This window comes from Colletotrichum fioriniae (genome assembly GCF_027942845.1).
Source record: "Colletotrichum fioriniae strain IMI 355084 chromosome Unknown scaffold_3, whole genome shotgun sequence".
Classification (NCBI taxonomy): Eukaryota; Fungi; Ascomycota; class Sordariomycetes; order Glomerellales; family Glomerellaceae; genus Colletotrichum; species Colletotrichum fioriniae.
In genome coordinates this window covers 1,851,548-1,874,101 of record NW_027076839.1, presented here as the reverse complement: position 1 = coordinate 1,874,101, position 22,554 = coordinate 1,851,548, and the positions used below count along the sequence as shown (strand labels likewise).

Sequence of the window (22,554 nt, the reverse complement as noted above, 5' to 3'; positions counted from 1 at the left end):
AGTTTGGCGGGGCAGACAGGGATCGCGCGCCGATAAGAGCTCTGGGCCGTTATCGTTCGACACAATCCGTACGGTGCACTTGGAGCGAGGAGCATTGCAAGCTTTCGATTCCTCACGCAACTTGCCCATCCCAGCTCTCGACGGCGTGCTTCTCCGGCAGTAAGCTCGACAACAACAGACTCAATGAGACCAGCAAGGCTGTCGCCAGCTTCGGCGTTCCGCAACCGCCGCCATATCCCGGCGATGCGATCGCCCTGGGTCTGCCCCTCGTGCACCCACGGGCAGACATCGCGACGCCGTTTCGCGAGCTCCGACAGCAAGGGCGACAAGCCATACTACGTGACGACGCCCATCTTTTACGTCAATGCGTGTATGTGTGCTTCCCGTGGACCACTGTCCTAGGCCAAAGCTAACATGTTGGCTCTTGCAGCACCCCACGTCGGCCACATGTACTCGATGCTCCTGGCAGACGTTCTGAAGCGCTGGCAAGTCCTCAAAGGCCGGACCGCGATCCTCTGCACCGGTACGGACGAGCACGGCTCCAAGGTCCAGCAGGCGGCGGCGAAGCAAGGCGTTCCGGCCAAGGAGTTCTGCGACACGACGGCCGAGAAGTTCCGCGACCTGGCAAAGGCCATCGGCATGGCCAACGACCACTTCATCCGCACGACGGACCAGGACCACAAGGAGGCGGTGCAGCACTTTTGGCACTTGCTCAAGGAGAGGGGCTACATTTACGAATCCAAGCACGAAGGGTGGTACTGCGTCAGCGACGAGTGCTTTTACGGCAACAACGAGATTGAGCGGCGGGTCGAGCCGCAGACGGGGCGCACCATAATGGCGGCCATCGAGTCTGGGAACGAGGTGGAGTGGATCGAGGAGAAGAATTACCACTTCCGCATGACGGCGCTCAAGGAGAGGCTCCTCGCCTTTTACGAGGCGAACCCGGACTGGATCGTGCCGAGGGCGCGGCAGAAGGAGGTGGTGGCGTGGGTGTCCAACAACCTCGAGGACCTGTCCATCTCGCGGCCGGTGCAGAGGCTGGACTGGGGCGTGCGGGTGCCGGACGACCCGACGCAGACGATTTACGTCTGGGTCGACGCGCTCATCAACTACATCACAAAGGCCGGGTTCCCCGGGTGGCGGCCCGGCCGCGAGCACGAGGGCGGGTGGCCGGCGGACGTGCAGGTCATTGGCAAGGATATCGTGCGGTTCCATGGCGTGTACTGGCCGGCGCTGCTGATGGCGCTAGACCTGCCGCTGCCGAAGCAGCTGCTCAGCCACGCGCACTGGACGCTGGGGAAGAAGAAGATGTCCAAATCGCTGGGCAACGTGGTGAATCCGTTCTTCGCGGTCGACCGGTGGGGTCTGGACACGATGCGGTACTTTATGATGCGCGACGGCGGGATCGAGAAGGATGCGGATTATGAAAACTCGCTCGTCATTGCAAGGTATCAGAAGGATTTGCAGTCGACTGTGGGGAACCTGATGAACCGGGTGGCCAAGAGCAAGAAGTGGAAGCTTAGGGATTCGGTGGTGTGGGCGGCGGAGAAGAGCGGCGGCGGTGCGCCGACGAGGCACAAGGTCGAGGGCAGCGAGGAGTTGAAGGTGTTGGTTGACGGGATGGCGCCGACCATGTCGCAGCACATGGACGAGCTGAATCCCAACGCCGCCATTCGGAGCGTTCTCCACGTTCTGTCCGAGGTATGATGGAGCACACATGCCTGCATGATATAATACTGACTCGACGTGTCCAGGCAAACAAGTACATCTCCGCCGCGGAACCGTGGAAGCTGGCCAACTCGACGGATCCCGAGGTCCAGGCCGCGAAGCACGAGGTCATCTACTACGCGTCGGAAGCCGTTCGTTCCGCGGGCATCCTCCTGCAGCCGGTGATGCCGACCAAGATGGGTATGCTGCTTGACATGATGGGCGTTGAGGCTGGTAAGCGCCGCTTTGAGCATGCGGTGTTTGGCAAGGATTTGACCTACGGAACGCCTGCGGTCGACTTGGGACGTCCCGGCGAGTTCAACAGCCTATTTCCCCCCCAACCGGCTGAGAATTGAGTGGGAAGACGTTTGGTCGGGACGCTATGTGAGACGGGGACTTTTGTCCCATGTAAATTTGTGTACTATCTCCGCTGTTGATGTTGTGTGTAAGATGGTGTGTAGATATTGTGTATTTACACGAAACGAAGCTCCAAATGGCCTGTGTCAGGTGGGGTGCGATACAGGGGAATTTCCCGGAAGACGACCCAATTGCTTCAGGGACCATCTACGTTGCCCCCAAGAGATTGCCTTTTGAGAGCGAGCTGTGAGGTGTGGTCGAGAGGGCGTTTGTTACGGGCGGTTTGTTTGCGCGCGCTAGAGCCCAGCGCTACTTGGGACGACAGAGAGTGGGGAACTTCAACAACAGGTCACTAGTCAAGGTGCCAGAGTGGTTAATGGGCTGCCCTGCTATCAAACCTTGATTCCAGATTAGGCAGTGGCTTCGGTCGCGCAGGTTCGAATCCTGTCCTTGACGCATGCGCATATATCTTTTGCTTTTGGTATGACTTCCTGTGTCTATCATGTTCGTCGATGACCGAATCTTCTTTTGCGAAACTTTTCTCGTTCAAAACCGCGGAATGGTTGTTGCTTTTGCTGTTTGGTTCTACGTGGTAGCTATGAGTGAGCTATCCAACTCAGAGTGGGGCCGGGTTCTGAGCTCTCCCAAGGCTTTCACAGCTGCAACAACTCTGGGAACTCTGTACAAAAACATTCATACACACATCAGCCCGCCTCGAACGTCTCGAGAATCTTTGAGACCAAGCAAAAAAAGAGAACACCGTCAACGACAAGATTCGAACTTGCGCGACCGAAGTCACTGCCTCAACAGCTGGAACAGGACAAGTCCTGATGGATCCGTAGCAGGGCAGCCCATTAACCACTCTGGCACGTTGACTTAGCTTGGAGCTGTGAACTGTGGATTGTCCAGGCCAGAACTCCATCCTTGAACACATCGTACACTTGTCTCAGCCGCAGGTACCCTAGGTTTTCTTTCCCCTCTTTTCGGACGCCTGCAGGAGAGAAGAGGAGCTTTGTTGTGGGCGAGACCGGCGGGGCGACGTTTTGGCTTTTCGAAGTGGAACCTGTGAGAGCGACAGCAACTGCGGAGTGGTGCAGTTGTGAACTTGTAAAGGACGAAAAGCAAGCTTGAAAACGATTTATGCAAAAGTGCAAAATGAGGTTGAATGAGCATACAGGCATGTACCTACGCACCCGCGCGCCACCAGTTCTGTTCTTGAGAGACGAGAGACGAGAGATGTGGCGCGATCCGTTCTGTTGTGATGGTGTGCGCTTACAAGCGGAATAGCCATCGTGACGCCGAGGGTGACTCTTGTCCCCTACGAGGCAAGACATGTGGAGCGATATCATGAGTGGATGAGCGATCCGGTCAGCCCAATAGCCCGCAAACAAGTGCACTTAGTTGGAGTCATCCAGTGATGATACAGATTTATGGTGCAGACGGGTTGGAAAGAGGACTAACTGTGTGATTCTTATGAAATAGGATATCCAGGAAGCCACGGCCTCGGAGCCGCTCACGTTGGAAGAGGAGTGCGAGAATCAGCAGTCGTGGCGCACCTCGCACGACAAACTCACCTTTATCATCTGCCAGCCTTTCGACTCGTCGTCGGCGATGGCGTCCACCGAGGCCGTGCAGGCTGGTGAGGTTGATGCATCGGAGCGGATGATTGGGGATATCAACTTCTTCATTTATCCCTACGACAACGACGATGACAATGAAGATGAAGAAGGCCAGGCTGCTGCTGCTGCGGCAAACGAAGGCTTGTACGTCGGCGAGGTGGACGTCATGGTGGCGTCCAAGGAGCACCGCGGCAAAGGCATCGGCCACGCCGCCGTGACGACGCTGTTGACGTACGTTCATCGAAACAAGGCGCGGATCCTCGATGAGTATGTCCAGAGAGAGGAGGAGGGCAAGGAGATGACGACCAAGAAGGCGGCGGCGGCGGCGGCGGCGGCGCAGCTAAAGGGTTTGATGGTGAAGATCAAGGAGGGCAATGCCGCGAGCATTGCGCTGTTTCGGCGGTTGGGGTTCGTGCAGAAGGGGGAGGTGAACTATTTTGGCGAGATTCAGATGGTTCTTGGGGACTTGGACGAGTTTGTGGCGTCTTCTGCTGGTGGGAAGGCTGCGGATGAGTATCATGAGGTCTCGTATTCTAGATAGGGGTTTTGATGCCGAAGAATATAACCCGGCAGCTGTCTACCATCATGTGTGTCTAGTCTTGTCCCTTTCTCAAATCCTCAGGGTAGAGTCTATCCTCAGGGTATGCCCAAGCTGGCTCCTCCTTTTATGTTATCCATCTCTCTGTTCCCTACTGACGCGATGGTTTCATGAAGCATCGCCATATTTTGCACGGTATTCGTTCAACATCTCCATAGTGACGTTTGACCCGCCGCATACAATAAGCACAATATTCTGCTTCGCCCACTCCTCATCCGATATGCCCGCACCGAAATGCTTCCTGAGCGCGCCGTTATACGCCGTCGCAATCGTCGCGCCACAAGCAACCTCAACCACCAGCTGCGCGTCATCCACGAAGCGCACACACGCCAGCGCCGCCTCTTTATCCGTGACGGTCACGCTCTGGAATCCGGGCGTGTCCCTCGCCACCTCCCACGCCCTCCTCGCTACGCGCACCGCACCCAGCGAGCCCGCAATGGACTTGATCCCCGGCAGCGTGACGTGCTCGCCGGCGAGCACGCTGGCGTTGAGGCTGTCCGCGCCGACGGTCTCCACGGCCATCAGCCGCGGCTCCTTGCCGCCTGGCCACCGATTCTGCGAGACGCCCTGCGCGAGACCGGCTAGTAACCCGCCGCCGCCGACGGAGCACACGATCCCGTTGACCTCGACCTCATTCCCCGGCGATGATGATGATGCCAACTGCGCGACGAGCTCGTCGGCAATAGTGGCCGCGCCGTCCCAGATGCGCGGGTGGTCGAATGGCGGGACGTACACGCCCGCCGGGTCGTTGGCGAGCATCACCTCGCGGAGGTGAGCGTCCGCCTCGGCCCAGTTTGCGCCGATCTGGCGGACGTCGGCGCCGAGGAGGCGCAGCTTGGAGATCATGAGCGGGGAGGTGGTCATGGGCACGACGATGGTGGCCTTGCGGTTGAGGGCGATGGCCGAGGTCGCGCAGGCGAGGCCGGCGTTGCCGCCCGAGGAGCAGTAGAAGTGGGATTCTTGGTTGGGGGGCGCGTCGGCGGCGGCGTGGACCATGAGGTTGCCTACGCCGCGGGACTTGAAGGAGCCTGAGGGTTGGAGGTTTTCAAGTTTGAGGTAGATGTTGCTGGAGTGGTGTCAGTTGAGAGGGTGGTAGGCAGGTGTCATGGGACGACTGACCATCCTGCTGCGCGAGATAGAGTGGCTGATGCGATGCATGGTGTCTGGATCCACGGCTTCTTGGTGTCTGAATTGAGGGAACCCATTGCGGCGGATTTGACGAAGATGGAGGCTTGGTGATGGCGGCTTCTTCTCTGGTACTACCTCTGCGAACTGAATAGAGTTAGCCGGTGGGATTTATTCTAAGGACAATTTGGCAAAGTTGGAGTAGCAAGTGGGTACACACATAAGTTCCTTTTTCGATGGGCCTTCAACTATGAGAAAATGAAGCTCAGATCTCGACGATGTTGGTGAGTTGAAAAAGTAAAGGATAAAAGTTACCGATGCCTACTTCGAGAAACTTGTTCTATGAGGTTGAGACAAAGAATGTATCTCAATCAGCGTTAAGTGCGTAACAAATGAACCAATCCGTACGATTCTGGCAACGTCGGGAAACAACCTCAATCTTGTGTTGGATTTTATGTATATAAGTTGATGACTGCCGGTAAAGAAGCTTCTCGATAACTTGCCAGGGCGCGCTGGCCCGACTAAGAGTGTCAAGTTACTGCATTGAGTCAAGTAAAGGGCGCACTTGCGGATGCGGGTGCACGGGGCCGGAACAGGGATCCGACGGCGACCGGGAGCCATGCCGATCGGTGGCCGGAAGCCGAGCCGGGGCACCTTAACATGCCCGGCCTCCGGACATGATGATAGCAACGGAGCCGACCTCCAGGCCGTCATCTTGGAAAAACATATAATTCTTGGTCCTCAAATCAAAGAAACATCGTCGTCACGTGCGTTCTAGGAAAAGGTATTTTGCAGCCCTCATGTAATGTACTAGCTTTTGAGTACTTGAGGAGAAGCGTTGGCATGAGACGGTAGCATGGAAGGGATTTTGGGAGGCATTGGAGCCCTTTGACGCCTTCAAACTAACGAAACTCGACTTCCAGTCCTTGATCAGAGAAATAGATTTGGATCCTCGCGTCATTTTAACAACTGGAGCCAAGTGCCTTGTCAATATGACTGGTCTGACAGGGTATAACATTGACTGGAATGATTGTTCGTCCTCGTCCCGTCTAGCACTTTCCCAAGACCCATTTTGCCTAGTACCTATGTATTTACTTGAATACACAAGGGAATGCCTTCATATACCCCCTCAGGTCCATTCCTGTTACCAACCAGCAGGCGCCTCTCTAGGTCGGGAGGTCAGGTCAAACTGGGATGGGTGGTGGAGTGGTTAAAGGTCAACAATCATCAATTACGCCCACGGCCTACTCGACGACAGGCTCCGAGTTCGATTCCCAGCATGAGCACCAAGAGATGTAGCCCCAGTTCAGAACCGAGGGGTGAACTCTTTTTTGACTCTCTAGGATCTCTTTACTTAAACCTTTACACTGCTCGGTAGCTTGGGAATATTACATTGGCAACAACCCATTTCGCGGGACTAAGACTTCCTCATCTGGCAATGGTCCAATTCTCAACAGCATCTTATCCAGCTACTCTTGCAGAAGTCGTTAACATTTATCTGATCGACTCGCAAGAAAGTACTCACGAAGCTGGCAGAGCTCTTTCTGGGCAATTCAGAGGTACGCCTTCCCTCTTCATTCTCTGCGCATTTAGCGATCCCTCTTTCCTTCCTCCCTGGGCCGTATAAAAGATATCCAGTGCTTATTTCACGAGTCTGTCCTCCAACTCCATTTCACCACCAACACCTCATTGCCACCTCAATTATTTCACCACCATATCAATACCAGAATAGTTCCTCTTCCATCTTCACAGAGTTCTTCCCCGAACAGCCTTTCCAACTGATGAAGCATGAGATAATAGCAAATCGCCATCGCAACCAATGCAGAGAACCAAAGCAACGGCTTCGCTCTCAACTACCTTTCTTTCGGCTGCTACTTTGAGTGGCTTTGTTCTTCACGAAGATACAACGACCATCCCCAACTCTCTTTCCCTCACCATCTACTGCCCCAAGAACGACCGTTCTCTCAAAGAAAGCAAGAGTCTTCATAGCTCCTGCCTCAGTCTGATTTGCAGTTGACTTGCTCTTTATATTTTGAAGACAACGAGACTTGCCTCTCGGGCACTTCATTCTACAACAATTTGAAGATTCCGTCAAAGCAAGCACAGTCTAATAAGGTAAGCAGGCTTTGATATTGGGATAGAGGGTTGTAAGCTCTACCATTTACTAACTATACCAGCTTCGACGGGGGGCTCTTCCAACTTCAAGTCATTTGCTACGGAAACTCATCCAGACATACGCCTAACTATCTCAAGCATTTATTCTCCCGCCGATACCTGGGGTACCTGATTTAACTTCGGACACAATCAGTCCCGGACCTAATCTCAGTTGCAACATGCCTCCATCCAAGGCCTCCCGCGTGGCCAAGACTTCCCGTGTGGTCAAGAAGCCGACTACTGCAAGCGCACCTCGAAGCAAGACAGCCGAGACCGCGTCTTCGAAGAAGAAACAGAAGATACGCGCCTCGGCCAAAAAGGCGAAGACTCCCAAGCCAGCTGAGACTACAATCGTCGTCGCAGGCCACAAGCGATCCATTGTTGTTGTTGAAGAAGATAGCAATGACGACGGCACGATTCAACCCAGCAAACGGCGCAGAAAGGGCGGCAACACTAACGCTCACGATTACCACGCCGTTCGCGAGAAGCCTCCGCCGCGTGATTACGGAGCAACCTTTGCGAGGAAGTCGACGGCCCATTTCACCTGGGGCGCTCCTTTGATGCCTCCTCCTCAGTCTCAATCTGCTCAGTCCGATCCGAAGAATGAGCCCGCGATTCCCCGCAACAAGGGCAAAGAGGTAGTTCGTCCCGGAAGCTGGCAGATGAGACCCAATTCAGGCCGCTACAGTGGCCTCTTATCAAGAGCAGCCACCCCGGAGTCGGAGCCCGAGCCGCAGCCCAAGAGCCACACTTGCCCCTTTCTTCGAATCCCCCTCGAGATCAGGGAGGACATCTACAAGTACATCCTGGTCGCCGACGAGCCCATCCGAGTCCGGCAGGGCTGGTCCGCAGTATACCCCCGGAACAGAGCACGCATCCGCACCGACCTCATCCGAACGTGCCGCCAAGTCAGAAAGGAGGCGCTCAACACCCTCTACGGCGAAAACACGTTCCTCTACCTCCTCCGCGACGCCGTCGAACTCCCCGCGCTCAACGCGCAGGGCGAGAACGAGATCGTGGTCCAACACCCGCTCGCCACCGACAACGACGCCCTCTCTGACTACGAGGCAGACAGCGCTGACGAGTACTCTGACGAAGACGACGTCACCAACGGGCCCTCGTCGTCCTCATTCCTGGCTGAAGGTCATGCGGCGGCCGACATTGACGTCCGCCGCTTCGGCCACAAGTTCCGCAAGCTCATGATCGTCGCCGAGGCCAACCGCGCCAACGCGCCCTACCGCCTCAGCATGGCCAACGCCATCAACGTCTTCCGCAGCCTGCAGCCTATCCGCCCGCGCATCCACACCCTCACCATCGACATCACGCCCCAGCGCGACCCGCGCACGGGTGACGTCTCCTTTCTCGACTTTTTCGAGCGGTCCTCCGAGGTCGTACGCACGCTGCGCGGCCTGCCGTGTCAGTTTATCGAGATTGTCGTCAACACGGGCGTCAGCGTCGGTGGCGGCGGTGACGGTGATGGTAGTGGTAGTGGTAGTGGTAGTGTTGACCCAGGAAAACGAACAGGCCAAGAGAAAATCATCCTCAACATGAAGTACGCGGCCAACATCCGGCGCTCCAAACGCGGCGAGAACGATCCCTGGCGAGACGACCGCATCATGCAGTCGTACCGCAGCGCAAAGGCGGGCGAGGCGCAGAAGAAGCTCGATTCGTTGCCGGCTGCCATTCGCAAGATTTGGGAGGCCTCGAATGGGCAGTTCAAGCGCCGTCAGCGGGACGAGTTTGGTGACGATGAAGAGGACGATTATTGCTACGAGAACTGGGAGGATTCTCTTCTTTTTCAGGACGAGGCTTTTTGATTGCGTGGGTTTTGCTGCGTTTGGGAAGGGGTTTGCTTTGGCTTCTTGATTTTGGTTTTTGGTTCGCGGTGCGTTTCTCCGTCGGCGTACGAAAGAACTTGGTGCCAGGTCGAGAGAGACGGCAGCATTTGGTTCTTCTTCGGATTCGCAGATGCACAGGGAGATTTTACTCCTGCAGCACCTTTGAGAGGGTGATTGGTTCATAGAGCACCCTCCACAGCGTTGAATTTCATCTTTAGACCTTAAGAAAGTGGAAGCCATTAACTCAGAATCTCCGCTCCGTCATGGAGATGTTTGCATTTCTTCCTTCATAGCTCGAGGGTGGGGGTATATCAAATCATAAACCTTTTTTATATGCTCTCCTTCACAGCCATTCCCAGTTCTCTGTCTCTCTCTCTCCCTTTTCTCTTTCCCCATCATGATGCCGCTGCTGAAGTTGCCGTGATCTTGACCTTTGAAACCTCCAACGTTTCCGTGTCCACCAAAACCAGCTCCTTGGTCTCCGCAAAGGACGGCACGGTGATGAGACGGATCTGCTGCCCGTCACCTCCCTCAATGACCTTTGTCGAGAACTCGGGCTGGCAGCCGACGAAAAATAGGTGCGGCGCATTCTTCATGACGAACGGGTCGTCGTCTTGGAAGGGATAGGCCCCTGGAAATGACGGCAGTTAGTCAAATGGTCATCGTCGAATAGGGGAGTAAGGGGGAAAAGGGGCTAAGACTCACAAAGTGTATCCGGCGCCGTCGGCGCACTGCACCGCCACCTACACATGGCCTCCATCATACCCAGCCGGTCGTCGCTGTCGACGTACTTGAAGACGTCGTCGACGTTTTGGCCGCCGGTGCCGAGGACCCTCCAGCCGTCGACCTCGCCCTCCCAGGGGTTCGTCGTGGTGTCGAGCCAGCCGGGTTCCTTGGCGTCGGGCGCGGCGCAGTAGGGCCGCGAGCGCGGGAACATGGCGGCGTGGATCGGCTGCTGCGGGTAGCTCGCGTTGGCCGGGTCCTGGGGACCCGGCATGAGGGTGACGGGGAGGGAGGGGAGGAGGTCGGCGAGGAAGTCGTCAAAGAGCTGGCTCGGGAGCGGGTTGTAGGCGCTCGCGTCGTAGCCGTACTTTTTGTTGGTGGTTGAGGCTTTGCTGCTGCCGTTGGTTGTGGTTGTGGTTGTGTCGGCCATGGCTGTGGCCGTGGTGGTGTCGATGGAGTTTCCCGCGATGATGAGACGGGAGATGGTGGCGAGTTCGGACTGGGTCGTTGGGGAGAGGGCCTCGCCGAGGAGGTATTCTTGGAGGAGGGAGAGTTCGAGAGCGTAGGAGGCGTCTGTGCCTGAGAAGGAGAGGCCCGAGACGATGGCGATCTTGGAGGAGGGCCGTTTTTGGGACGGTGTGGAGGGGGTGGTGCCGGACATGTCGTGGTCTTCTGAGGGGTCGGTTGCGAGGGTCCAGCGGGTTGGTTGGGGCGCGACATCGGGGAACTTTACGTCAATGACTTCGAGCTCGCCGTTTGCGTTTTCGGAGCCCATTACGCCAATGATTGTGCCTGTGACGAGGTGGATGGACTTGAGGATGTCGCCGACGAGGCGGATGCGGCCCGAGTCGTCTTCGAGCATGATCGTGTCCTTGTCTTCGTCAGAGTAGTAGCGGTCCGTGGAGATGGGAGCAGAGATCCAACGCTGTGTTTCTTCGTTAGTCCCCAAGACTTTAGGTTGAACAGGGAGGGGAGAGGGGGAGAAGAGATGTCATGGGACGTACATCCTTGGAAACGTCCTCCAAGATATTGGGCTTCAGCGCAAGGTCCATGTAGACCGTTCCCGTTACCCAGCACAGCTCGCCCTGACGGACGTCAAGGACACGGTCCACATGGCGGGCCTCCTCGCCGCCTATGACGGTACCGTCCCAGGCCTCGGCTGCGACTGCGTCGACGGCGGGTCGGATGGACGTGAGACGCAGGAAGTAGACGTCGGCATACTGCTGCTGGTATGAGCGATCCTTAGGGAGGTCAAAGGTGCGGAGAGGTTTGTAGGATGACGGGGCGCGGGCGAGATTCGACGAGGATGCGGTTGCGTCGCTGTGGTTGGGGGGGACGAAGCTGGTTAGCGAACTTCTGGGTTTGAAGATCAATAGGGAGGGGCAGATTGAACATACGCTGGCTTTTGGAGAAGCGCGGTGGCTTCTTCGAGGGTGACCATTGCAGCAAATGCGTCGTGTGTTTCTTTTGATGCTTGCTGACGGTTGATGTAGTGTTACTGAGCTAAATAGAGCCTTTGGGCAGCGTCAATGGGCGTGGTGGACGTGTGAAGCTGGGATGTGAATTGAATGCGCACACCCGACGCGTCGGGCGACTCTGGGCTGGCAAAAGTCGCGAATTTTGGCGTTAATTGTGGTTGGGAGGGGTTGCTTCCCTGTAAGGTACCTAAGGAGCCTTGGGCTGTGGCTTGCTCCCCCGGGGAAGAGCCCCGCCCCGGTGCTTGGAGCGGCCCGGAGAGACGGTTCAGGGACTGTGCCCTCCGTCTGTCCACTTTCCAGTGGTTCACCCAACCTGAAAGTCAATTGGATGGCGGGGTTCCCTTGCAAGTTGCTCCCTGTGTGTGTCATCAGTCGCCCTTCTGGAATGAGAATGAGGGGCACTTTTTTTTTTTTTCTTCTTCCCCCGCCATCCCTCCGGACCGTACCCATAACTTGGTTGCTAATCCAATGCGCGGTAAAGTGTTAAGACACTCGGATTCTGGGCTGCAGTCCTGATCATGGGCCCAGCCCCTCGGTCTCCGTCTTCCCGTAGTATCGCCGGAGGGTCAGGTCATGACGCCTTCAGTCTGTGAGCGGTGTGAATGATCTTTTAGCCCTTGCTTTAAACCTCCCTCTCTTCCTCCCGTCCTTGAATATTTTGCATCTCTTCACGACCAAACTCGTACACTCTTCCTCTCCCATTTGTATTTACTTTCTTACACCGGTCGTTAGATTTCATTGTCGACATCCTCGATACCCCAAAACCTTCACAATGGCCCAAAAATCGCCCACAATCGAGGTGACAAACCTCAGCTACAACTTCCAAGACTCGAGCTCCGGCCTCAAGAACATTTCCCTCTCGGTCCCCTCCCGCTCCCGCACTCTCCTCATCGGCGCCAACGGCGCAGGCAAGACCACACTCCTCCGCCTCCTCGCCGGCAAGCGCCTCGCCCCGCAGGGCGGTATCTCCATCGCGGGCATCGACCCCTTCAAGGACGGCCTTGAGGGCGTCACCTACCTCGGCCTCGAATGGGTCCTCAACCCCATCGTCCGCACCGACATTGGCGTCCTCGAGCTTCTTAGGTCAGTCGGCGGCGACGCCTACCCGGACCGCCGCGACGAGCTCGTCAGCGTCCTCGACATCGACACCGCCTGGCGCATGCACGCCGTCTCGGACGGCGAGCGCCGCCGCGTCCAGCTCGCCATGGGCCTCATCCGGCCCTGGACCATCCTCCTGCTCGACGAGATCACCGTCGACCTCGACGTCCTCAGTCGCGCAGAGTTCCTCGCCTGGCTGCGCCGCGAGACGGACATCCGCGACTGCACCATCGTCTACGCGACGCACATCCTCGACAACCTCGCCGGCTGGCCCACCCACCTGGTGCACATGCACCTCGGCACCGTCCGCGAGTGGGACACGGCCGACAAGTTCATCGAGGGCCTCGACGGCTCCACGGGCAACAGCACCCTCGGCGAGCTGGTCCTCGGCTGGCTGCGCAAGGATCTCAAGGACCGCGGCCCGAGATCGCAGGCGAGGGTCGCGCCTGAAGGCAAGACGTACGCGACTGGCGGCGTTGGAGGCTACGGCGACGAATCTGACAAGCTGAAATAAGCTTTGTTCCAAGTTCGGAGCGGCGGGCGATTTCGGCTGGTGATTGGTGTGATTCAACAATTTGGGATTTCAAGATTTCTGTCTGCACTTTGCTAGAGAAAACGGCGTCTACGGCACTCAACTGCATCAGGGACGGCGTTTGTGCGTTGTTGTTTTTGGTTTTCAACATTTTGATGCAGCGACCAAGGGGTCGATCACCGCATCGGTGCGTCTTTCAACTTAGACCACGGCATACAGAGAAAGGCAACGAGGTTACGGTACGGACGAAGCGAAAAAAGGGGGGAAAACAAGAGAAGGCACTCTCAACCGGCCTTGCTCGACGGCGGCGTTTGGTCATATAGTAGAACTCTTCAACGAGGGGACGGGCACAGTCCTCATGGGCTTATTTTCTTTTAGGATTTCCACGGCTTTAGAGATACCCTACGTCTTCAACCGAAAAAGGGGGGCGTGACGTTTGGAAGGAGGATCAACTGTCGACTCAACTAGACAGATATGAACAAGTCATGCAATAGAATGTCGGAGAGACATCTACTCAAAAGTTGCGCTACTCATCTCCGATAAAGGGGGGTATCATAAATGCATGCGTTCCGAGCCCGTTCCTGACACAGTACCCGCCAGGCATGAGCCTAGTCGTGCTACAGAAACCTGATGTCTCTAGGTAGCACTCTTAGAGCTCATGAGGACCTTCATCGTATTTTTCATCAGCGATGGGATGCCGCCCAATCCCTTGCCCTCCAATGCTCGCAGCACAATGATCCTATACTCGGACCAAGTGATGCGCAACCCTCTTGCGTCTGCCAATCTCGCCAAACTGCTTGACGTCACCGGCCCCGCGTGTCGCGTAGATATGGCTTGCTCGTTTGCAGCTAGTTCGCGATCCTCTAGCTCGCGAATACACTCAATGGCCTGCAAGCTCAACAGCGGCGAGTAGGAGAACCCAAACAGCGTCGGAAGCGCAAGGTCCGTACCCAGGTCTTCGACATATCTGCGCAGCCGCTGCGTGACGGGGCCCGCGCTAAGGCAACCGAGAGCGTTCTTATCGCCATCGTTGAAGGCCTTGCCGCGCCATAGGCAGTTGCAAATGTCCATAAGGTACCCGTTGAAATGGTTCACGTAGCTCGGGGCATACGTTGTCGGCTGCCGCCTGGACATGGCCATCTCAAAGCCCTTCTTGTATATGGCGAGGACGGTGCTCAGGCGCGAAACGTTTGCCAGGGAGTGGCTGAAGAAGAGAAGGTAGATGAGCTGGGCCGGCGGATTGGCAATTCGGAGGAGAGGTTGAAGCGTAGGGTCAGAGATGCTGGCGGCAGCCTGCTCATACAGGTCGAGGACACCGCCATGAACAGCGGCGCTGGGGGAGGCTTGGACAATGTTGAGGGCGATGATGCTTGCGTGCTCCATGACTGCGAAAAAGGCACTGACGGGGGCATCTTTGGGTATTTGGTCGAGTGAGTTGAGAACAAAGGTCCAGCGGCGGAGGAGGTTTTGGTAGAGTTTGAGCAGTGCCAACTGTGACTCGGCCGTTGGAGGAAGGCACTTCTCTAATGGCTTCAGAATCACATTGTACAACTCTGTTACATAGTCAGCAAGTGGATGAGAAATGAGAGGTTGGACCGCTTGCCATCAAACGCCACGAGAGGCGCGTACTGGAGAATGCCGAGTATGGAATCCCGAGCATCGACGCCGTTCCATGTCGTGAATAGTTTCGTCAAGAATTGCAAGACGACCGGTGGAGTTTCCTACACAGTCAGCGAGACTCAGCCAAGGTCGATTGCCATACTTACTTTGACACGAGCCACATATTCCTTCAGCATTTCCATCGTTTCCGCAAACGACTTGTCATCGGCATTACCGTTGAGCACGTCTTCGAGCACGGCATTGATCCAATGAACCACGCGCTTCGAAGCAGCATCGTCCTTTTTCAGTGCGACGAATTTCTGCAGAAGGGGGTCCGCTAGCACAGCCGCAAGCTGGTTAGGTAGCTCAATCTTCTCGACTGTCTGAGCAAGACGATCGGCGCTGTCAATCTCTTCCAAAGTAACAGAAGTCTTTTGTACTTGTTAGCCACGCACGTCATTATCTGGCTGTGTTTCTTCCGACAGCTTACCTCTGTGGCTTCTGAAGTATAGACAGGAGGGAGATTTGACGACCGGCTGCCGCGGGCCCGTAGAGCCTGATGGTTGACGCTGAAGCCGTTCTGAGGTTGACCGGCTGCTTCTGCAGTCCGTTGAGAATGGTCTCGTTGGATCTCATTTAACCTTTCGCGCCATTCCACGTCGGGGTGCTACCAAGTCAGTACGAGTATCTCCCGAATGTCGGGGCACCTCTCACCTTGAATGCCGAAGCCCTGCCCCTCAAGGCATCGCTGACGATGATTTCAGGATAGTAGTCTTTGAAGACTCGAAGGAGCCCTGTCAATGCTGGGTCATTTCCTGTTTGCCTGGAGAGGTTAAGGCTGAGATGTGTCATTAGCGCCCGGAACCACTTGCGAGTGGAAAGGGACCAACTTACACAGCTTGGATCCTAAAGGGCCGGACGTGTTTTCTACGTGTAATCAAGGCGAGCAGATGGCAAAGTTGCGGCCTGAGGTCAAGTTAGCCCCTTTTCTGTTCGCAACAGAGGAAAAATCCCTACCGAATAGCTGCCGTATCTAGCAGGTTAAACAAAACGGCGTATGCTTGTGACAAGATGCCAGGTTTCTCGATAACATGGTATGCCATGATTAGCCATTTTAGAATGTTCGACTGCAATACCAGGGAAGGCTTCAGTTCCCCATGGCCCAGGCATCCCACAACCCTCAGGACGACATCACTGGATAGCCGAGTGGCGGGGTAGAGGTTCTTGAGTATCGTATTCAAGCTTGCCTGATCCAACAGATTTGGCCTCGTGAGCAGGTCAATGAGTTCGCTCAAGGGCTCCGGAAGAAGGCCATTTTCAGAGGCGTATGACGCGACCTTTTCAACAGTAGGCTTGATACTGGTCGCCCGCCGTTTCGTAGGCAATTTGGACGCTATAGAAATTCAAATTGAGTCAATACACGGACTGCATGTGTTGACAGGGTTTTACTCACCCTCCACGACGTCGCCAACCAGGAGGTCAACATCAAGGTCAACGTCTATACTCATAGACGCATCGTTGGTGGGCGAGGCCATTCTATTAGGTACGTCGACGTCTTGAAATTGCGACACTCTTTTTGTGCCGAATTTCCAATGGATGGATACAGTGTGGCGACATTAGATGAGGCAGGCGGGTCAAGCGTCGTCAAGTTGCAGCATGGGTGACGGGCCCGAGCTGTCCTGAACGGTGAGTGAAAGTGACAGACGCGTCGCGGGGGTGAAGATCAAGGTGAGCGCGTTCAGACCGGGAAAATTGCACCGTGCACTCGGACCTTGTCTCTTTTGTGGGACCATTCCCCTATTGGCTGCATGGAGCCGGTATGGGTCCGTTCTTCGGCGCCCAGCGTCCGGGGTCAGTGGCCGGAGCAAGCTCCATCCTCAGCAATTCGCTAAAACAGATGCAGACCCAGAGCCGGAGCAGCAGCATATGCGTGGTCCTACTCTGGAGTCTGTCTTCGTACAACGGTACTCCTTACAAGGTGCCGGATTCGATGTGGGGGTGCTTTCGGTCAGCAGTGTCCGTAAGGAGCGCGAATGTGCGCAGGACAGGGAGGCATCAGCAGCAGCACGCCTCGGTGAAGGGTTGGGCGAGGCCGGGCGAGGCCAGGCGAGAGCCCCTGTGTTGTTGCACCAGTGTCTAGGTCCTGCGGGTAAATGAAGAGCCTGCAGAGAAGGCATGCCATGACCTGAGAATCTGACCACCGTTGAATTTGCCCCCGTGCTGATTGATGGATATCTGCTTCGGTACGAATACGGCCTTTTGGTGATTTGGACCCCAAAACTTCGTCTCTATGGGCGGGGGGGAACAGCAAACGGACAAGCCTCAGCAGTTGCAAAAGACGCTCATCGGTCTGGGAGTATCCAATTGCTTGCCATTGACGTCGTGGCAAACCTTCCGGACCGTAAGCGGCGCATATGCCGTCTTGGCTGCCATGGCTGCCGCTCATTTGGTCTCTGGGGTCCATAGCGGGGGGACTGATGTGAGATATGAGGTGCAGTCATCCAAGAGTCGAGAGTTGCAGGCTTGCAGCAGGTTCATGAAAAAAGATGACGAGGACGATTCGGCTCGGGATGCGAATCATGTCGTTTCTACCCGGCCTGCGCCTGACTTTTACTTCGCGGCTACGGGGTTCGGGTAAGAACTATCGACAAGAGGCAGGTACACATGCAGGGTAATGGCAAAAGGGAAGGAAGAGGGATATTCATGGTCTTATTTGGGGTTACACAAGGCAACTTGAAAGTATCATTTGCTGCAACCGCGGTCTGCAACTGGTTAGTTACTAGGAGTGAGGAGAGAGGGGAGAGAGAGAGGCATTGGCCCCAGTAAGGTAGGAAGATATTAAAGTGGACTTGCTTACACAGTACCTTAAGGCGCATGATGCCCATGTATGTCAGGGTACCTCGACATGGCTTTCCGTCTTTTGGCATGGAGACAAATGACTCTGTTTCTTTTCATCAGGGAAAGTCCGAGGAGAGCGTGAGATTATGCGACGAACAGGCAAAAAGTCTTGATGTCCAAGGTAGGTAGGTACCTAGACTTGTGTATCTTACGGATAGGTACGAATACGGCACGAAGAGATGACATCTTGGACGGTTAACTACCTTAGGTACCGTACGTACGTGCGTACGTTTCCGTACCGCATACCCGTTCCAGAAACGCCCGTGCTCACCGTTGTATACCTCCATCCCGACGCTCCGTCCCGCCAAGTTCCTGCGTAACTTCTTACCTCGCGCCTACTACCCACGGCTACCTTAGTTGCTTACCTTGCTTTCGCCAACGTCTCTCTCACGGTCTCACCGTAACACCAACACTGCTTGCTTACCTTGCCTTACCTTGGACAACTACTGCGTGGTGTAGCTGCCTCTCGATGACAGGGTTGCTTCGAAACAACTTGCAACCTCCAACAGTCGCATCCTGCAGAAAATACAACTGGCTCCAACATTGCCCTCATCTGGTCAAGCTCGCTGACCGAGGCGTCAGAAGCGCCTCATCCCTAACATAATCTACGCAGTAGTGCCATCTTTACCTGCCGTTCCACAAACCGGCTACCCAAATGCCTCGCAAGAATCCTTCTATCCTCCGGCCCCGTCACATCCTTTCCTGAGGTCCAGTGCTTCTTACAAACCTCCACCTGGGTGCGCGAGGTCATTCTCGCCTCCACTCCTGACCGCATGTTTCGTACAAGACCACGGTGACCGAGGTGTCGATTCAGGTCTCATGACGCCTCGCTGCACTTTGGTCTGGTCACTGACATCGTTCCAGGTCCGCATCACTACTGCCTACTACAACAGACTGGTCTGCCTAGGACAGACTGGCCATCTCCGGGCCTTTCACAGTTCTTCCAACTTCTCGTACGCCATGTTACGTCTCTCCCTTCCCTTGTTTGACCAAATCATTGGAGCGACGACTCTGTTCGCCATATGTCTTTCGAATTTCTGGCTCTGTGCCTCACATATCATTATCAGTCGCGGCCCGATGTCTCCACAGCCGAGAGAGGACCGAATGAACCTGGGCATCGCCCCTGTTTGTGCCGCCTTTTCCTCGTCCCTTTTCGTCGGTAGGATTCTCCCGGTAAACCCTATTTTTCACACCCTGACAAGCACACAAACTCCCCCCAAAGCCGGCCCTGCCAGAACTACGCAGTCTCCTATATTTCCCTGGACCTTCTACTTTCAGCGGGCCTGTCCAGGGCATTTGTTGGTTGAGAGCTCCAAGAACCACGGCCACGGATGGTACGCGACGATAGCAAGCTGCAAGCGGGCTTCCACTAGTAGCAGCGACTTTGCTTGGGCGAATGGCCGAGACAGACCGCATACACCGATAGCTGATATTGTTCCGTATTGACTTCTCTCCTTGGCTGACCGGACCACCTTCACCCACTGTCGTGGGGGCTTTGCGGCCTTCTATGACAGCGTAGTGTGCCTTGAGGTCCAATCTATCGTTGTCATGGGCTTGGCTCTGTGTCACCTTTCGGCCGCCATGTGTAGTGGCGTCTGCTTACCGCAGTGCCCATCTCACCTCACCTTACGGGATACCTTACCTCGAGGTGGTCACTATACGCCGCGCGCCGCATGCCGGACGCCAATTTCGTCTGCGGCAACGTTGTGTAACCTTCTCTAATAACCCTCATGTTGCTAAGTGGCACTTGCAAGGCTCGGTTGGTGGTCAGCACATTGAGGGAAAAGATCCGTCCGCCAACGTTCCGTTACCCCCCTCCCATCCATGATCCAAGAGCAACTTCATCCAGAGTACCTAGTAAGCTAAGGGAGACGGACGTATCACCGCTCCGTACCGCGCCGGTTACATTGGATCCATCCGTCCATTCATCCTTCCCTCCCTCCCTCCCACCATTCCTCATCCCACGGGTACACACACTCTATCCTTACAACCAACTTGGCTATTGCATCAGTCAGACGAGTGTCCCCCAGACCAGGAACCACAGAGCCCTTGATTTGGTAACCTGCTACAAAGACCCACCACCCACGGTGAGAAAGCGTGTAGGCCCCTCGACCTCGACCTTAACCACTGGGCGTCTTTTCACCTCGTGTCCTACCTTGCCTTGCTCGTTCTCACATACCCATCTCTTCCCAGCACTCAAGTTATGCATCCGCTGATGATGCCTCCATGCATATCCTCTTTCAAGATTTCCCCCTCCATGTCGCCCATCCGTCCCCATCTTTGTGCGAAATCCGGCTGACTGGCTGTGCTGTGCTGTCCCTTCGGCCTTGTTGTGCCATCGGCCGGTCGCCTCTGCTGCACACCCCACTCTCTCTATGCTGCCCTCATGCACTTCCTCCCACACCTATCAAGTTAAAGATCTCTGTCGAGTCTATCGCCCTCTTAGACGCCGCCCCTGCTCCCAGCCCTTCGAGGTATGTGTAACCAATCCTCGCGTTTGGAAATATGTGTCTTCTAACATTTAGTCTGGTTACTCCCTCAAGACTTGCTCGCTCGAATGCCAGGTGCCATCGAGTTGATTGACGTTTAGTCTCGTTGAATAAGTTGGAGGCCAACAACAGACAGCGTTTCGCGACAATATCGAACAATCGAGTATATACTTCTCATACGTAACCTGCTATCGACATTTATCCCGGTCTCTTCTAGCAACGCAGAGAACACACTGGACCATTCTAACTCACGTCTTCCTCGCCTTGACGTGCCCTAGTGCTTATCGTCTTACATCTAACCCATTACTCAAAACCTCTCTACCTAAGACTGTCTCTTTGACCAGCCGAGAACCACTTCGATATCAGACGACTGCGCTTCTGGGTCGGCTCATCGTCAGGAGCCGCAGTTATCGTGCGCTGGTTCGTAACATCGTAGCAGGGTGGACCTAGCGACGGGACGAGCAGCAAACGAATCGTCTCATGCCGTTCGCACGGAATTCCTCTTACGCTGGCCTAGTAAGTCCAGAAGCCTTCGATCCCTAATCTGACGCTTACTCACCTTACACGGCGCTAATTTGTGTAACCACGCGCTGACTTGACATAGGGATGAGCTGAAGAGACCGCACTTGACTATCTCCGCCATGAGGTATTCTCCGGAAATGCAGATCGATCACCATGTCACGTCCAAGAAAAGCCCGAAGTCTACACAAACCACTCCAACCATGTTACTATGGGACCGACAAGACTGCATCCCCTTGAGAAGAATTCTATCAGAAGACGACGTAATCGTCCTGCTCACGCCTGTTGTTGTTCCTCACAACAGATTCGCAGACAACGACAAGGATCCTTTCGAACCGTTGGGCCGTGCCATTGCTTCGCGGCACTCATTGGTCCGCCATGTTCCATACACGAAAAGAGGCGGCATCACCAATATTCACTACGAGTTCATCAAAAGGGCAAAAGCAATCGTCTTTGTTATCTCTGGAGCCCATGTGGACGATGATGTCTCGCAAATAGACTTGGCCGACGCCGCACGAACTATGGCAGACGAGCGGCCGCAGATCATAGTAGCCTGCTGCAACCTCCAAACCCAGAACCTCCACGTCGATCACTTTGCTACGCTTGTGCAAATCGCAGGCTACTCGCCATCTGAGCTGGAATCTGCTGCTTCTATCATCTTTGACGACGTTCGTCCACCAACCATCAGCTCAGTTCCCGTACAGAACCTCATCATCGCCCCAAGAGCTTGGGATGTCGAAGTCTGTGGTATCGATATGGGCCCTGTCCATCAGTTGTGGACAGAATGCCTTCCGCCCAAATTTCACCTTCCGCAGTATCAGCTTGTCCTGCTCCTTCAGAGAGATGGCTTCTCCAGGCATTACGTCGTGCGCGAACCAGAAAGCAAGCAGATTGTGGGCTTTTGCGCTACATTTACCACATATCCAGATGGGGGCCAAGAGAATCTGCTCGGCTCGCTAGCCGTGTTGATTGTCAAGAATTCATTTCGCGGAAGGGGGATCGGATTAACACTTTATAACTACGCCCTAAAACAGCTCCAGAGAACTCGGGGCGTCAACAGGCTACAACTGGGATCAGCCTTTCCACGTCTCTTCTACGGCGTGCCGTTTGACTTTTTCTCAAGAGATTGGTTTTCACGCCGAGGCTGGAAAATGGATGGATTTCAACCTGGCCAAGGGCAGGAGGTCTCAGACTGGCTCCTCAAATTTGAAGACATGCCCGCGAAAAGCTTTTCGTCAGCTGGACTGACTTTCAGGCGATGCGACATGATGGAGTACCACCAGGTTCTCGAAATCGTCAGTCGAGACGCGGCTCGCAAAGACAATATGGGATGGTACGACCAATACTACAACCTGGACGGCACGCCTCATGTCGAGGACATCGTCCTTGGTATGGAAGGTGATACTATTGTAGCTGTTGCTTTGACCTACATTCCCAATTCTGGGAGTCCAGCCGGCAACGACCTGCCGTGGGCGAAATCCATTGGCGCGGATGCTGGGGGAGTAACCTGCATTTGCATCATAGGTCTGTGGTCACGCTGAAGATCTCTAGTGGCTTTCCCTGCTGACTCTGGATTCAGATGACCATCCGGAAATGGTGAACAGCCGGGATTCTGTGATGATCAGGCTGCTCGATACATGTGTCAAGTTGTTGGCTGAGCAAGGCATGCGACAACTATTCATCGACGGCATGAAGGGAGGGGATGATGGTTTTCAATCTCTGGGTAAGTGCAATGATTGTGCGAGAAAGCATCCTACTAAATTGGCCAAAAAGGTTTTCGACAATGGGCGCGATACAAGGAAGTTTGGCGAAAGGTTTAA

General features: G+C 55.2%; 8 protein-coding genes and 2 non-coding genes across 10 annotated transcripts; 6 read left to right on the top strand and 4 right to left on the bottom strand.

Annotated features, from left to right (window-relative positions):
• Nucleotides 1-183: 183 nt before the first annotated feature.
• Nucleotides 184-2,063, top strand: MSM1_2 (methionyl-tRNA synthetase; the record flags this gene model as incomplete). The annotated part of the gene is made up of 3 exons (XM_053191177.2): nucleotides 184-370; nucleotides 431-1,701; nucleotides 1,755-2,063. The coding sequence occupies 3 exons, from the start codon at nucleotides 184-186 to the stop codon at nucleotides 2,061-2,063; spliced, it is 1,767 nt and encodes a 588-aa protein (XP_053051602.2).
• A 356-nt stretch (nucleotides 2,064-2,419) lies between these two features.
• N0V96_003402 lies at nucleotides 2,420-2,520 on the top strand. Its single transcript has one exon. It is a non-coding gene; the product is annotated as a tRNA-Ser (tRNA).
• Nucleotides 2,521-2,824: 304 nt separating this feature from the next.
• On the bottom strand, nucleotides 2,825-2,940 carry N0V96_003401. The gene has a single exon. It is a non-coding gene; the product is annotated as a tRNA-Ser (tRNA).
• A 385-nt stretch (nucleotides 2,941-3,325) lies between these two features.
• Nucleotides 3,326-4,224, top strand: MSM1_1 (methionyl-tRNA synthetase; the record flags this gene model as incomplete). The annotated part of the gene is made up of 3 exons (XM_053191176.2): nucleotides 3,326-3,330; nucleotides 3,491-3,497; nucleotides 3,547-4,224. 3 exons carry the CDS (start codon nucleotides 3,326-3,328, stop codon nucleotides 4,222-4,224), a joined length of 690 nt encoding a protein of 229 aa, XP_053051601.2.
• A 165-nt stretch (nucleotides 4,225-4,389) lies between these two features.
• On the bottom strand, nucleotides 4,390-5,486 carry CHA1 (catabolic L-serine/threonine dehydratase; the record flags this gene model as incomplete). The annotated part of the gene is made up of 2 exons (XM_065756827.1): nucleotides 4,390-5,347; nucleotides 5,401-5,486. 2 exons carry the CDS (start codon nucleotides 5,484-5,486, stop codon nucleotides 4,390-4,392), a joined length of 1,044 nt encoding a protein of 347 aa, XP_065614594.1.
• A 2,253-nt stretch (nucleotides 5,487-7,739) lies between these two features.
• N0V96_003398 (uncharacterized protein) lies at nucleotides 7,740-9,377 on the top strand (the record flags this gene model as incomplete). The annotated part of the gene is made up of 1 exon (XM_053191175.2): nucleotides 7,740-9,377. The coding sequence occupies one exon, from the start codon at nucleotides 7,740-7,742 to the stop codon at nucleotides 9,375-9,377; it is 1,638 nt and encodes a 545-aa protein (XP_053051600.2).
• Nucleotides 9,378-9,793: 416 nt separating this feature from the next.
• On the bottom strand, nucleotides 9,794-11,562 carry cdc1 (DNA polymerase delta small subunit Cdc1; the record flags this gene model as incomplete). The annotated part of the gene is made up of 4 exons (XM_053191174.2): nucleotides 9,794-10,029; nucleotides 10,104-11,046; nucleotides 11,126-11,441; nucleotides 11,519-11,562. 4 exons carry the CDS (start codon nucleotides 11,560-11,562, stop codon nucleotides 9,794-9,796), a joined length of 1,539 nt encoding a protein of 512 aa, XP_053051599.2.
• Nucleotides 11,563-12,371: 809 nt separating this feature from the next.
• Nucleotides 12,372-13,211, top strand: CAF16 (CCR4-NOT regulatory complex component; the record flags this gene model as incomplete). The annotated part of the gene is made up of 1 exon (XM_053191173.1): nucleotides 12,372-13,211. The coding sequence occupies one exon, from the start codon at nucleotides 12,372-12,374 to the stop codon at nucleotides 13,209-13,211; it is 840 nt and encodes a 279-aa protein (XP_053051598.1).
• Nucleotides 13,212-13,865: 654 nt separating this feature from the next.
• Nucleotides 13,866-16,363, bottom strand: N0V96_003395 (uncharacterized protein; the record flags this gene model as incomplete). The annotated part of the gene is made up of 7 exons (XM_065756826.1): nucleotides 13,866-14,782; nucleotides 14,992-15,259; nucleotides 15,319-15,495; nucleotides 15,543-15,651; nucleotides 15,723-15,794; nucleotides 15,846-16,221; nucleotides 16,282-16,363. The coding sequence occupies 7 exons, from the start codon at nucleotides 16,361-16,363 to the stop codon at nucleotides 13,866-13,868; spliced, it is 2,001 nt and encodes a 666-aa protein (XP_065614593.1).
• A 4,574-nt stretch (nucleotides 16,364-20,937) lies between these two features.
• Nucleotides 20,938-22,554, top strand: N0V96_003394 (uncharacterized protein; the record flags this gene model as incomplete). Its single annotated transcript, XM_065756825.1, has 3 exons — nucleotides 20,938-22,258; nucleotides 22,314-22,457; nucleotides 22,508-22,554. The coding sequence occupies 3 exons, from the start codon at nucleotides 20,938-20,940 to the stop codon at nucleotides 22,552-22,554; spliced, it is 1,512 nt and encodes a 503-aa protein (XP_065614592.1).